Below are 13,597 nucleotides of genomic sequence, written 5' to 3' on the forward strand. Positions count from 1 at the left end.
GGACTTATCTGTTAGGTAATGATGGCTGGGATTTCACCTGCTTTTGCCCACCCCTGTGTACACAGCGCCCTCATTCCCATTAGTCAGCTGCCTTGAACATTTTCCATGTATTGCTTTCCTATTGTTCCTCCCTTCCAATCTCTCCCTCCCTTCCTTCCTCAATTACTGTACAGTTAAGCATAACAAATGTACTTCGCTCGACTGTTCTATACAGACCAGCTCAGCGCTTCCTGAATGTGTGGTAACGGCACCCTCTGATCTATGTCTTGGACTGTTTTCATCATCACGGGTTGAAGTCCCAGACGGAACCAAGTTTCAGTGCATCCCTCACTACAGCACAGTTCAGCCCGCTTAGCTCAGACACCAAACTGGTTCCCACTGCCCACAGGGCAGGAAGTAACGTAAGTGTGGGAGCGCCCGGGGCTGCGAGAATGCCTGGCGATGGAAGGCACGCTGCGTTCCGAGACACTCGGCCAGTTCGTCCTGCGAGCGGAACAGTAACAGAGCTGGGGCCCACGTCCTGCAATTCTCCTTGTTTGGCTTTCACAACACGCCCAACAGGTTCGGCGCCGGCGTGTTACCCCGGGCCCGGCGAGGGCGAGGGAGAGGGTGCGTGGAGTTAGGATGAGACGACGCTCACTGAGTCGTGGACACAGCGAGGGCGTGAGCGGGGAGCGGTCCATTCACACGGTGCGTGAGACTCGGCGCAGCGATCAGACCACGCAGGTATCACGGGCACCTCGACATCCCCGACTCCATTTATTAAGTAAGAAAGGAAAGCACACGTACTCCGGGGGAACAGAAGATTTTATACCAACACGTTCACACTGAGATCAGCTGTCAGACACCCACCGGCGGACAGCTCCCTGTCCACGTGCCGGGGACATTCTGAGTAAGACGAATGGACGGCGCGCGGCCCCGCAGATCTAGAACACTCTGTACTCCGCCTGGAGTTTCAGTGGGTCCGATAGCAAGGACTCCCGATGCGCCGCCCTGTGGTATTTACGACATGAGTCAGCGCAATAGGTCGCCGCGGTGCCATTCCCAAGGCACAGCCCCTACAGGTTTGGATTCGTCATCGCGATCCCTTGGCACTCGATGATGTAGGCGTCTTTCGAGGCATCTCCTTCCTCTTCTGATTTCTTCACCGTGAATTTAGCCTGAAACCAGGAGAGAGCTCAGTGCGCAGGTGGTAGGAAGTGCCCACAGCTCCATGGGCTTCAACAGGTGGGTAGCTAACATCAAAGACCTTTTAAATTTTTTTTTTTAATTAAGCATTTAAGTATTTTTTCTTCTCTCTTAAAATTGGTTCTCTGAACTTTTTACAGTTAATGCACACAGCTTCATTTCTTGCCTTTTTCAGTAACATGGAGCATGCGTCCACCTTACTACAGTCTTTATAATGTAGTTTTATAAAATAATATAAAATGTATAAAGACAACTGGGTTTCTGTTTATTAAAATCTGTACCATGATTTTAATGGTACCAAACCGGCTATGATAAAAATCAGCTACTACTTCTGCTCACCTTTGCTAGCTGTTCGGCAAAATGTATAGCCGTCTGCGTGTGGAGTGTCACGGGTCCTGTTTTTATTCTGGAAACTCCGTTGGCCAGTGCCATGAAAATGATCAGCTATGGAAAAGGAGTAAAGAAGAAACATCTCACACAGCGGCTAATACTGGAGTTACAATTCCCTTGCTTCCCACATATAAACAGCAGAAATCATAGCAGCTGAAAGAATTCCTATTTCTTCAGGTTTCCAAAACCCTAAGAAGATGACAGAAAACCCGCATCACCCAAAGTCTATAGTGTGGTATCAAACTGTTCCACAGCAGTCCTCAATATAGATTTTTTTAAAAATTAATGCTTAAGAATAAACTATTGCTGAAAGGCAACACAGTTAATCAGACCAACTATCTGTACAGGCTGGTCTACATAATATGACAGGCTTCTTCCACCCTCTAAGAGTACACCCTTCTAACCGGTAAATCAACACTCTAATTCAGAATTACGGCGAGGGTGGCGTAGACCTGGGCCGGAAGGAAGGGACTGGCAGTAAGGGAAATGGTCTTAAGAAACTGGTCAAGAGCCTGAAGAACAGTTTCTAAAGGGAGGCTGCTGGCTTGAGATGGAGAAAAGTGTGGCAGAAGGAAAATCTCTCAAGACAGTGGGCCACGGGAGATGCTTGGAAATAGTCACTGGTTTCTCAGTGGGAGCAGGCGTGTCCGGGTAGAGAGGCTACGGCACTTCCGAGAGGAGGCGCTGCAGGCCTGAGCGATGGGGTGAGGAGCAAGGCGGGGCCGGGGACGGAGACCTGAGAGCTGTCAGTGCAGATGGAACTAACCCATGAGACGGGGCAGAGTCACTATAGGAGTGAATACAGACCCAGAAAAGAGGGGTGAGCCTGAGCCCCGGGCTCCCAACAGCTCAGGGTGAGAAGATGGGAATGTCAACAGGGACGAGCCAGCAAAGAGACTGGATAGACGGCCTTGAGACAGGAAGACAGTGTATCAGCACCACGGGGAGGAAGTATTTCAGGAGGGAAGGGTGACGGGCTGTGCCAAGTGCTGCAGCCAGGTCACGTAGGGGAGGTCTGGAATCCAAGGAACAAATTCCAGGATAATACTGTAATAACTCACTCAACTACGCCACGCCAGCCGGGGCCTGACAGTCAGTATGAACATGTACACTCAATGCAACTACCAAGCGCTCAGATCCAACAGGCTCCGAGGCTGGCCCCGGAAGCCGCTACCTGGTCTTGCAGGTACTCGTCCACGGCCCCGCCGTGCCTCAGGTTTGCCAGGAGCATCTCGGCAGCGTCGATGCCAACCTTGTCTGCATTGACACCTACGAGACACGGAGTAAAAAAACTGCAATAATGGAGAGGCCAAAACCTGAACTCGAAGATCCCCGTCAGCGCGGATACAACACTTTTCAGGCCTCTCCACTCAGGCAGTGCGACTTCCAGGACAGCTTTCCTGTATTTAATCTTCTGGACGCCCGGCGTATGAGTGTCCAACCACGAGATGATCAAGCAAACCCAGAAGGTGGGAAATCTTATGAGAAAATGGTCTGGACTTTTAAAATGTCAATATCACCAAAGGGGGGGAAATGGTGAAGAGACTATTCTGTAGCAAAAAGGAGCTCAACAGACGTGACGACCAAATGCTGTCTGTGCTTAAAAAAGATAATAAAACAAGAAAATCCGCCCGGCCTGAGTGGCTCAGTGGTGGAGCGTCGACCTATGAACCAGAAGGTCACGGTTCAATTCTTGGTCAGGGCACATGCCCGGGCTGCAGGCTAGATTCCCGGGAGGGCGGGGGGGGGGGGGGGGGGGGCGTGCAGGAGGCAGCCGATCAATGACACTCTCTCATCATTGATGTTTCTCGCTCTCCCTTTCCCTTCCTCTCTGACATCAATAAAATAAGTATTTCTGAAAACCCCACGTTGCACTAAGGGACTTTGGAGGCTGCTGGTTACGTCTGTAGGTGACAGACACCTTCCTGGGGCGTAAGGATGGTGCTGTGATGATGCTGCCGTCTTCAGAGATCCTGCAGCTCAATGCTCAGGACGGGAGTAGGGGGGGGAGTGCGGGGGGGGGGGGGGCGCGTGAGAACAGGGTGGGGCGCTCACCAGCCCTGCAACCCTTCTATGGGTTTCAAATCTTTCAAAGCGTAAAGCTGGGGAAAGACTGAAAACGTAAAGGACTCTAAAACAGAACCAGTCAACCGTACCCTTTCAGCCTGCCACCCAGCACTCCTCCCGCCAGAGAAGTGGAGAGTTTAACTGGCGCTGGGCGCGGGGGACCCCCTTCGTTTGTACCTCGTTTGCCCAGCGCTGACCCCGCCAGCAGGCAGCCCGTGGACGTCTCAGCCACCACGCTGCGGAGGAAGAGAGGAGCGTGAGTGCCCAAGCCACCGAGACCCTGGCGGACATGCCAGCAGGACACAGGGCGGCTGCGGGCCGACGGGGAGACTGAGACCGGGCTGGTACGCGGCCAAAGTGAGCGCTTCCCGCGGAGGGCAGCGTGACTGGCGTTCTCCTTCCTCAGGGAGGCGGGAGGGGCCTCACCCTCGATGCCAACCACCCCCAGGGGAGGCCCGCCCCGCAGCCACACTGCCGTACAGCAGTCAGGGGTGACCTTAAATGGGAAGGTCTTTCCACAGAGATGCTGGGTTTCATTTTAGGTTTCAGACAGTGTTACCACACTAGAGCACGCGTTTACTATAACCCCGTTAGCAGTAACTCCGAAAAGGACCTTAACATTTAAACACCCACAAAAGAGACTTTTATACCTCAAGCATTTCTATAACACTCGAATGACTAACTCCTAATTAGATTAATAGAGTAGTTATATTTCTATTTCTTTTCTTTAATCCTCACCTGAGGATATTTTTCCATTGATTTTTAAAGAGAGTGGAAGAGAGAGGGAAAGACAAGGAGAAACATTAATGTGAGAGAAACATATCAATCGGTTGCCTCTTGCACACTCCTCGACCAGGGCCAGGGAGGGGCCCAGGCCAGGGTGAATCCTGCAACTGAGGTACATGCCCTTGACCAGAATCGAACCTGGGACCTCTCAGTCCGCAGGCCAATGCTCAATCCACTAAGCCAAACCAGCTAGGGCTCTATTTCTTTTCCAAAAGATCTTGGCCATAGCTAATATTCTTTTGTAAACTGACTTCACACTAAGGTACAGAAAAGCAACGGGAAATATTTCTCCCAGATCAGCTTCAAAGGCTGGCTTCTGATGAGCGTCGGCGCTGAAGTTCACCATACAGACAAAGGGCTCTTACAATGCAATGAAGGCAAACCGTCCTCAGAAAAAAATTCGGAATAAAATAATCATCTCATTCACTGCACAGCTGTTTCAGGTGTAAATGCCCTTTAAAATAGATCTCCTTAAATCGATAAACTTCAACAAAAGATACAAACAAACCACCCTCCAAATCTTGCACGTGAATGAGACAGTTATTTCAACCCCGGTCTGGGAGAAAGCCCGGGGCCGCACATGATGCCACTGCCGTTGCCGAAGGCGTGGTCTCGGGGCTCCTGCACCGGCTGGATGTTCACGTACAGGTCCCTGAACTCCTTCCGGAGGCACCTCACGGCCGCCGCCGCCATCTCCTTCGCTACCTGTTTTGGAGAAACAGAAATGCAGAGTAAACCAAGTTCACGATGATTGTGACAACTGTCTTCACACCTTCGAGACAAACAACTTTTATGTGCGTTACAGAAAGGCTTGATTTGCATGAGCAGAGAGCACAGAACTGTAAGAAAAAAATTTTTAATAAAAAGATTAACAAATTAATTCTTCTAATCATTTCTAAGTTTAGTTGCTAGAATACTTATCAAGACTTCACGCACTGCTAAGAACATCTGGACGACTTACTTTAGATCAGTGATTCTCTTTCATCATTGATGTTTCTATCTCTCTCGCCATCTCCCTTCCTCTCAGAAATCAATAAAAAATAATAATAATTTTTAAAAAATGGACGACTTACTTTAAATGGCAAAGCGCCGGCCACAAAAGCCCTCCCGGATATCTTCGTCACAGAGCCACGCTCCGTTATGCTTATCGGGTTCAGCTGTTTCACTGGAGACACTTGGACAATCACTTCACCACCCCCTCTCGGGTAGTAGCCCCTACAAAAAAGCAGGACGAACACTCACACACCCTGATGGCATGACACAAATAAAGCTCGCTATTGACCAGGTAATAACCGGGGGATGATAGCCAACCACAGAAATGCTGGTTAAAACTTCCAAGCCCCCTTTGAGACCTCTGCTGCCCAATAGGGTAGCCTCCATCACCAAGGCACTACTTCAATGAAATAAAACGTAAGCTCAGCTCCCCAGTCGCACCAGCCGCATCCCAAGGGCTCAGGGGGACAGGTGGGGGACGTTTCCCTCCCGGCAGGAGGCGATCCTGCACAGGGTTGTTTCGGAATAAAGCCTTGAGGTAGGACCGTGCCTCTTTTGCGCCTGCCACGTTCCAGTGCCTAAAACAGCGTGTGGCGTGTAGCAGGTGCTCAGTGAAGAATGTGGGTGTTTAAGGAGCTGGACACCGACACAACTGACTGGACAGGAGACGCTGAGAACCCGCGGGGGAGGGCGCAGGGCTCCGGTCCACGAGGCGCTCCCCGTCGGGAGGCGATGGCCCCTCACACGGCAGGAGCCAGAGGCCCACACCAGAGGTGCGGATATGAACTCACGGACAAGTCACACAAGAAATTGCAAGTTTCATCTGGAAAAAAATATAGGATTTCCAACTTTTAGGAGAGCAGGGGAGGAAAAACATGAACAACGACACGCAAGTGTGAAGGCACAAGCAGGGTTAAGGAATAGCAGGCGGTCGCATAATCAGGACACACGGGATGTGGAAAGGAAGAGGGGAACAGTGAGCCCGGCCGGCGCGGCTCAGGGGTTGAGCGTCGGCCTAGGAACCAGGAGGTCAGGGTTCCATTCCCGGTCAGGGCGCAGGCCCAGGTTGTGGGCTCAACCCCCAGCAGGAGGCAGCTGATCCATGGTTCTCTCTCATCACTGAAGTTTCTGTCTCTCTCTTCCTCTTCCTTCCTCTCTGAAATTAATAAAAAATGTTTTGTTTTTTTTTAAAAAGAGGGGGACAGTGAAGCCAGAAGGTACATTGGAACAAGACTTCAGCGTCATCGCAAGAAATGTGGCCTTTCTCTTGGAAAAGCACCCTGAGGGACTGTGGCAGAGAGTCCCTCCTGTGACCCCGCCGTCCCTGTCCAGCCGCCGGCGCAGTGGGCCCTCGACCCGCTCCGAGCCCTGCTCACACTAGACAGGAAGGCGCCTCAGAGCAGAATTCCCCTGAAAATCTCTCTCCCCCAAAACAAGTGAGTATCCCATGCACCTCCTTCCCAGGCCCACGCCCCTGCTGCTTGCTGTTGGCAAACCACAGAGCACAGAGATTCCCTACAGGACATAAAGGAGAGTGGGGCGCAGGACGCTGTTCTCTGCCGTCTGACCTCTCCACTATTTTTATCCTAAGTGGTGGGTCCAACGGCCGCAAAATAAGCAACTTACCTCATCTTAATGTCACAATTAAACTTGAAACCAAATTTTTCAGCGATTGGCTTGAACACCTGAAAAATCAGAGCATTGTCGCCTTAACAACCAATAGCCACTGATTCAACAAGTGCATCTATTAGACACAAGTGCCCCGCACGGAGACTGAGCTAGTAACAACGTGTAGGCTAGTTCCAGTTTTCAAAGAAAATAAGGGGTGTGGAGCTGAAATGGAAAGTTTAACATTTCATGAGCCAGGGCTGCGCAAGTCTGTGTCATGAGAATAAAAACCGCAACTGGGGGTCTGTGATCCCAATGATCATTTTACCCGGGAGGTCGCTGTTTCTAACCCTTTCCCTGTAACGCACCGTGAGGAATCAGGGGTTTTTGGCGAACAGGATTCTATTCCGCCTTCTCGCTTTTTTAAAATATAACATACATTTAGGTTATTTCTTGGCTAGTATGGGTAGTACTACAATGAACACGAGCTCTCTCGGAGATCTTAATTTATCAGTTCTCTTGGACAAATACCCAGAAGCTGCATTACTGGATCTGGAGGTCATTTTATTTTTAACTTTTTGAGGAAATTCCATATTGTTTCCCACAGCGGCGGTACCACACTGGATTCCCACCAGCAGTGCACAGGGGCTCCACTTTCTCCACCTCCTCGCAACACTTGTCAATCATAGTATTTCATTCTGGTTTTGAGTTTTTTTCTTCCAAATCCTAAGTCCCAGAACTGATTTTTGTGTAATAAGTAAGAGAATTCGTGTAATAATGACTCTTGAGCTTTTTAAAGGGTTCACTATGAACCCTACCTAAGCCACAACACTAAATCTACGGTAAACACAAGCGCACCGTGAAGAAATACAGAGGAATGCGCACAAAACCACTCGGACACATTTAGATGGCGCGCGCAGGTCCCCGCGGTGTGCCGGCGGCCTGAGAGCCCTCACCGTGGCCGTGTAGTCGATCTGCGGGGCCATCTCAGCGTTGGTGCCGCCTCGCAGGCGCAGCTCGGAGGGAGACGCGGCGAACAGGACGCAGGGCAGGGACACCTGCAGCAAGAGGCACACGCTCCTGAGGGGAAGGCAGAGCGGGCTTAGCTGCGCTTTCCTTCGAGACGCGGCTGCAAGAAGGTGATCCTGACACATCCCCGTCGGCGGAAGCACAGACAGCGGGACGGCAGGTCCACGCCCTCAAGTTTAAAGTTAAAAACCATTTCAGTCACTGAATGACGAAATCCTCCATCTTAAAGACATAGTCGCAGAAACTGGCCTGACGTACATGTGATAAACCCATTTCTCCAACGGGAAAAAGGAAAGCCAAGTTCATTCTAAAAGCAGTAGCACAGGGTTCGTAATGAGCTGTGAGTCAAGAACGGAGTATACTCCCAGGCAGAGACGAGGACGACTACACAGCATGAAAACAGCCGTTTTCACATGTGCAATTGCTATTCACAAAAAGCAGGGACACAAATATGCTATCCTATACACACGAGAAAATCCCAGCTATGTAATAGCTGCAGTTAATAAACAATTACGTCCCCCAAAGTCTCAAACCCTCAAAGGTGGGTGTGTTATCTCCATTTTAAAAAGTGAGGGAACTGAAACTGAGGAGGGCTCAGCCAGGCGCCCAGGTGCGGGCAGGACCTGCATGTGAACCCGGGCCTGGCTCCAAAGCCCAGACTTAGGGGGAAGGAAGAGCCACGCACCCTGCCGTCTTGGTGTCGGCCGTGTGGCTCCCACCTTGGATCTTCTCGGGTGTAAACGTTATCTCGGTGGAGCCAATGTCCGCTCCCTCCAGTTGCCCAGCGCACAGGTCTCGAATCATCTCCAGTCCGGATAAGTGCTGAGGCCTTTAGATCAAAACACTGCATCAAAACGCGCGCATTCCGACTGCCTACGGCCCCGCGTGCCCGGCAGGAGAACAGCGAGGCCTACCCCCGGGTACTGCCATGACACCTCCCAGGGTCAGCGCTTCCTCCGGGGTTTTATGCGCCTGGAAGACCTGCTAGCAGGCGTCATCTTAAGGGATCCTTCCAGACCATTTAGCTATAAACACATACACTGACATGCTGTCAATTAGAAGTATGCAAAAGAGGGAAAGTAATAAAACTGCCTAAGAGCCCCCAATCTCCCTTGCCCTTCCCTGAATAGTCTATGGCACCTGTTAGGGGCTGAACCGTGTTCCCCTGAGATTCATACGCTGATGCCCTGACCCCCAGCACCTCAGAATGTGACTCTATTTGCAGACAGGCCCCTAAAGGAGGTGATTAAGGTAAAGGGGGCAGTGAAGGCGGTAATCCATTCTCAGGGTGTCCTTATGAAAAGGGGAGATCAGGACACACAGAGGCACCCGGGATGTGCCTGTACAGCAGGATGACCGTGAGAAGAGCAAGAGGGTGGCCACCTCCAAGCCAGGGAGAGAGGCCTGGGTCAGAACCCTCCCCTGTGGGCCTCAGAGGAAACCAACCCCGCCAGCACCTTGATCTTGAACTTCGACCTCCAGAACTGGGAAAACATTCTGTTTTTAGGCCGCCCAGCCTGTGGGATGTTGTGACGGCAGCCCCAGCAAAGCAATAATGTGCCTAATGCAACCTTCATGAATTGGATGTCCCTGCTGGTGACGGGGTTGCTGCGAACTCTGGCACAGGGAGTGAATATTCACCAGCTCACTCACTGCCTTTTAATCATTTCAGAATGGCCTGTGGGTAAAGGAAGAGGCTAAGAGCTAGCTGATCAATGGCTATGGACCGCATACAAAATGCTCACAGAGGAATCCGCCCGGCTTCCAGCTGGGTCCTCTTCTAACAGGTGCATCCACCCGAACCTTGTGGGATTGCATCCCTGGCTTCCAGACACACGGGAGGAGGCCCAGGGCAACGTGTTCCCCCTCTCCGCACGCAGCCTTCGTCCTGGTCCTACCACAGCTGCCTAGTGGCCTGAATGAAAGCGGGCGGACCCAGCTCTCAGCCCCTTCCTGTTCTGATTTGAAAATGTGCTGTTCAAAGAGGGGCGTTTCCTCTGGCTCCACAGGCCCATCGGCCTCACCTGTCTTGCCCGCTGCTCGGCGCTCCCCTGGCAGCTGCGATGCCCCAGGAGGAGGGGAAGCATTTTGAAAGATAACTCGTTAGGAAACCAGACAACTCTAGCCAGAGGACACAGGCCCTGTTTTCTTCCTTTCTTTTGGATTGTTTTTTTAATTGAATGTTTTGGGGTGACACTGGTTCACAAAATCACGCAGGTTTCAAGGGCACAAGTCAACAAAACATCATCTGCACACGGCATATGCCCGTCACCCCAAACGAAATCTTTCCGTCCTCCCCCCCCCAACCCCATGACAGCTGTCAGAGGGGAGGGGGTTGGGGGCCTGTTTTCTAAGTTTGCCGCTGGAGGGTTTCAAGACCGAACAACGCAGGCCACAGCTAACAGCCCGGGCTGAAGCCTGCACACGGGGACCCTGCTGCCCGGATCTTCTCAGCATCACTGCGGGCGCTCCTGAGTCCCCAGCCCCACGCCATCCCCAAAGCCCCAGGCTCCGCAGCCCGCCCCCCCCCCCAGCCCCCAGCCCACCCCATCCGTCTCCCAGCCGCCATCCCCTTGGCCCTGCCACCCCCCAGGCCCCAGCCCACCCATCCCAGTCTCCCAGCCGGCATCCCCTTGGCCCTGCCATCCCCCAGGCCCCAGAACCCGCCTCCCACGGCCTGTCCCCTAGCCCCCAGACCCCCTGGTCCGCCCCCAGACCCCCAATTACCGCAGGCCGGGCGTGCTGCGGCCGGCTCGGATCTTCTGCACCCGCAAGGGGAGCCCCAGGAGGCAGCTCAGGGCCGTGGACACCCTAAGGATCTGGCCGCCCTGCGCAGGGTGCGGGGCGGAGACAAGAGAGATGGTGAGACCACTAAGCTCCCCACCACACCCCACACCCCACACCCCACCCCGCGGCCTCGAGCTCGCACTCACCCCTTCCAGGAGCCCGCCGTCCACCTCCACCCGCGGCCCCGCCATGGAGGGCGCCCTGGGGCCCGGCCCGCAGGCGCACAGCCTCCAACCGCGCGCGGCGAGGAGGACACGCCGGCTCCCGCCCCGCAGCTCCGAAAGCTGGTCCTCGCTGGGGCGCGGGGCCGGCGGAGAGGGAAGGATCGGAGGCTCCGGGACACGATTCCGCCGAGACCACCCGCTTCGCGCCGGGTCCGCACCCCCAGCAGCCACTGCGCCTGCGCGCCGCGCACTGCTCGGGGAGGAGGGGCGGGAGGGGCGGGGGGAGGAGGGGCGGGAGGGGCGGGGGGAGGAGGGGCGGGAGGGGGTGGGGACACGAACCGGATTCCAGCAAATCCCGGCGGCGGACGGGCGGGGCCCCCAGCGCCGCAGGAAATGCGTCCCCAAGGCGGTGCCCTGAGCGCGGGCCGCAGTGCCGCGGGCTGCAAGCCTTCCTCTCCCGGGCCCGGCCCCGCAGCGGCCCCGCAGGCCTGTGCGAACGGCTGTGCTTTCCCCGTTTCCTCCACGACCCGCCGCGCCCGGAGCTCGGGCCTCTTCGAGCTGCGGGTGCGAGACCCGGCCGGGCCTGCACGCACCGACTCCTCCTCCCGTCCGGGTGCCTCGTCCGCAGCCTGTCCCTTGAAATGCGTGTGCCCTGGTGTCGAGTATTATTATTGCTTTTTTTTGTCTTTATTGATTAAGGTATTACATATGTGAACTTGCCCCCCATTCACCCCCCCATTATTTTTTTTCCTCTCGCGAGACACGCGCGCAATGGTGCGAGGCCACTTTTGAAAATAGTCCGGCAGTTCCTCATGATCGTAGTTAAAATTAAAGTATATATATATATATGAACCCATGTCTCAACAAGTGCATTTTCAGGTATAAACTCGTACCTTGTTAACCACATGCCATTGGCTAACCACTAGCACCGGTGTCATAGAGCTCGTTAGACGTGCAGACTCTCGGGTCCTGCCCTGGTCGGTTGCATTGGGAGCTGCATGTTAATAAGACGAGACCCCCAGTCGATATGAATGTGCAGTGCAGGCTAAAAGCCACCGCCCTAGAGAAACTTTTGCAGGAGGAGGATCAAGAATGTTCCTGGTGTGGACATTTCCAGGCACGGAAAGGTCCCCAGCAGGTGGCAGGTGCGGGTTCAGTCCCCGGTCAGGGCGCATGCCCAGGTTGCAGCGGCTGGATCCCCAGGAGGGGGCGCACAGGAGGCAGCCAATCGATGTTGTTCACATCTACCCACATTTCTCTCTCCCTCTCTCTAAAATAAAAAATATAGTTTGAAAAAAATTGATGTTCATGCAGGTTAGAGCACGAATCAGTACTTCAGTCATTGTTAAGGATGAATACGCCTCCTCCACGATATGGATGTACCACATTTTATTTATCCATTCACTTGTTGAAGGAAATTGGGGGTGTTTCCAGTTTTTGGCTATTGTGCACAATGCTGTTACAATCATTGTTGTACTAGCCTTTGTGTAGACATATGTTTTCCTTTCTCTTGGGCAGGCACCTAGGAGTGGAATTGCTGGGACATAGTCATATTTATTAGTTAACAAAAGAGAAGAAATTAATTCTTTGTCCCGTTTGAGTGAAAGGATTAACTAGTGAGTAGGAGGCATGCCTCTTGCTTTTGGAAAGAAAGGTAAGAAAACATAATACTGAATTTGGAAGCAGTCAGCCATTGAGGTAAAAGAGGATAAAAGAAAGGAAATAAACTAGATGTTTTCTTGGGAAAAGGTAGAGATAAAGGGACATTAAGAGGAAGAGGTGGTATAGGGACCCTAGGGAAAAAATAATTCACTTCAAAGTGTTTTTATGTAAACACTTGCATGTAGTATTAACAGTGCTTATAAAGTGCTTTGATAGATTTTCTTTTAAAGATAATGGCTTTGATTTATTGCTCACAGTAGTCCGTGTGTGTGCACGCGTGCATGTGTGTGTGTATAGGTGTGTGTGAGAGAGAGAAAGAGAGGGAAATACACTGAAAGGTAAATAAGGCAGATAAAGAAAGGTGAGTTTAGATAATATTAGACATTGAATTTGTGTAATACCTGAGATTTTCTTTCACAGCCGCTAATCTTAACAATTGAGGACTTACAATGTTCTCTTTGTCCCAGTTACTTTTTTTCCTCTCTGTATTTCTTTAGACATCCGTGCAGATTTTCATTCCTACTAAGAGGCAAAAACAGACAAATGCCACCCTGGAAACTTGGCTGTGCAAGCTCTGATCTCCTCTTTCCTGGTTCTGAATTTGAGGCAAATAAATGGGCACCAACGGTCATCTTTGTAGTCCAAGAGGCAAATAAAGCCGGTTCATACGTCTGTGACATATATTTCCTGTGCTGAGAAGGGAAGAACGTGTTAATAACATGCTTATTTTAGACATCAGGGTAACCGTGTTCATCTTCCATGAAAAAATACTGAACAGCCAGTTCAAATGGTCAGGGATGCTCGCTGGGATAAGAGCTGCCAGTCGTCGGGACATGGTTCAGTACAGGCCTGGGACCCCATCAGTGGCTCGGAGCCTGGCACCCACCATCCAGGCGGTTGCAATCCCGGCGGAAGACCGGAGC

At 52.3% G+C, this 13,597-nt stretch overlaps 1 protein-coding gene across 4 annotated transcripts; it reads right to left on the reverse strand.

The window, feature by feature from the left end:
* Nucleotides 1-740: 740 nt before the first annotated feature.
* Nucleotides 741-11,273, reverse strand: RTCA (RNA 3'-terminal phosphate cyclase). Of its 4 annotated transcripts, XM_036343973.1 has the most exons (11): nt 10,995-11,272; nt 10,789-10,889; nt 8,747-8,890; nt 7,989-8,112; nt 7,051-7,109; nt 5,505-5,646; nt 5,012-5,136; nt 3,823-3,881; nt 2,753-2,847; nt 1,528-1,632; nt 741-1,160 (listed from the first exon to the last, which is right to left on the reverse strand). In XM_036343973.1, the coding sequence occupies exons 1-11, from the start codon at nt 11,037-11,039 to the stop codon at nt 1,059-1,061; spliced, it is 1,101 nt and encodes a 366-aa protein (XP_036199866.1). In that variant the 5' UTR covers nt 11,040-11,272; the 3' UTR covers nt 741-1,058. The 4 variants fall into 4 exon arrangements, with proteins under 4 accessions (XP_036199866.1, XP_036199867.1, XP_036199869.1 ...); XM_036343974.1 differs by lacking the exon at nt 7,051-7,109 and having other exon boundaries at nt 7,989-8,090; nt 10,995-11,273; XM_036343976.1 differs by lacking the exons at nt 10,789-10,889; nt 10,995-11,272 and adding an exon at nt 9,519-10,333.
* Between the last annotated feature and the right edge of the window lie 2,324 nt (nt 11,274-13,597).

This window comes from Myotis myotis, unplaced genomic scaffold (genome assembly GCF_014108235.1).
Source record: "Myotis myotis isolate mMyoMyo1 unplaced genomic scaffold, mMyoMyo1.p scaffold_m19_p_18, whole genome shotgun sequence".
Classification (NCBI taxonomy): domain Eukaryota; kingdom Metazoa; phylum Chordata; class Mammalia; order Chiroptera; family Vespertilionidae; genus Myotis; species Myotis myotis.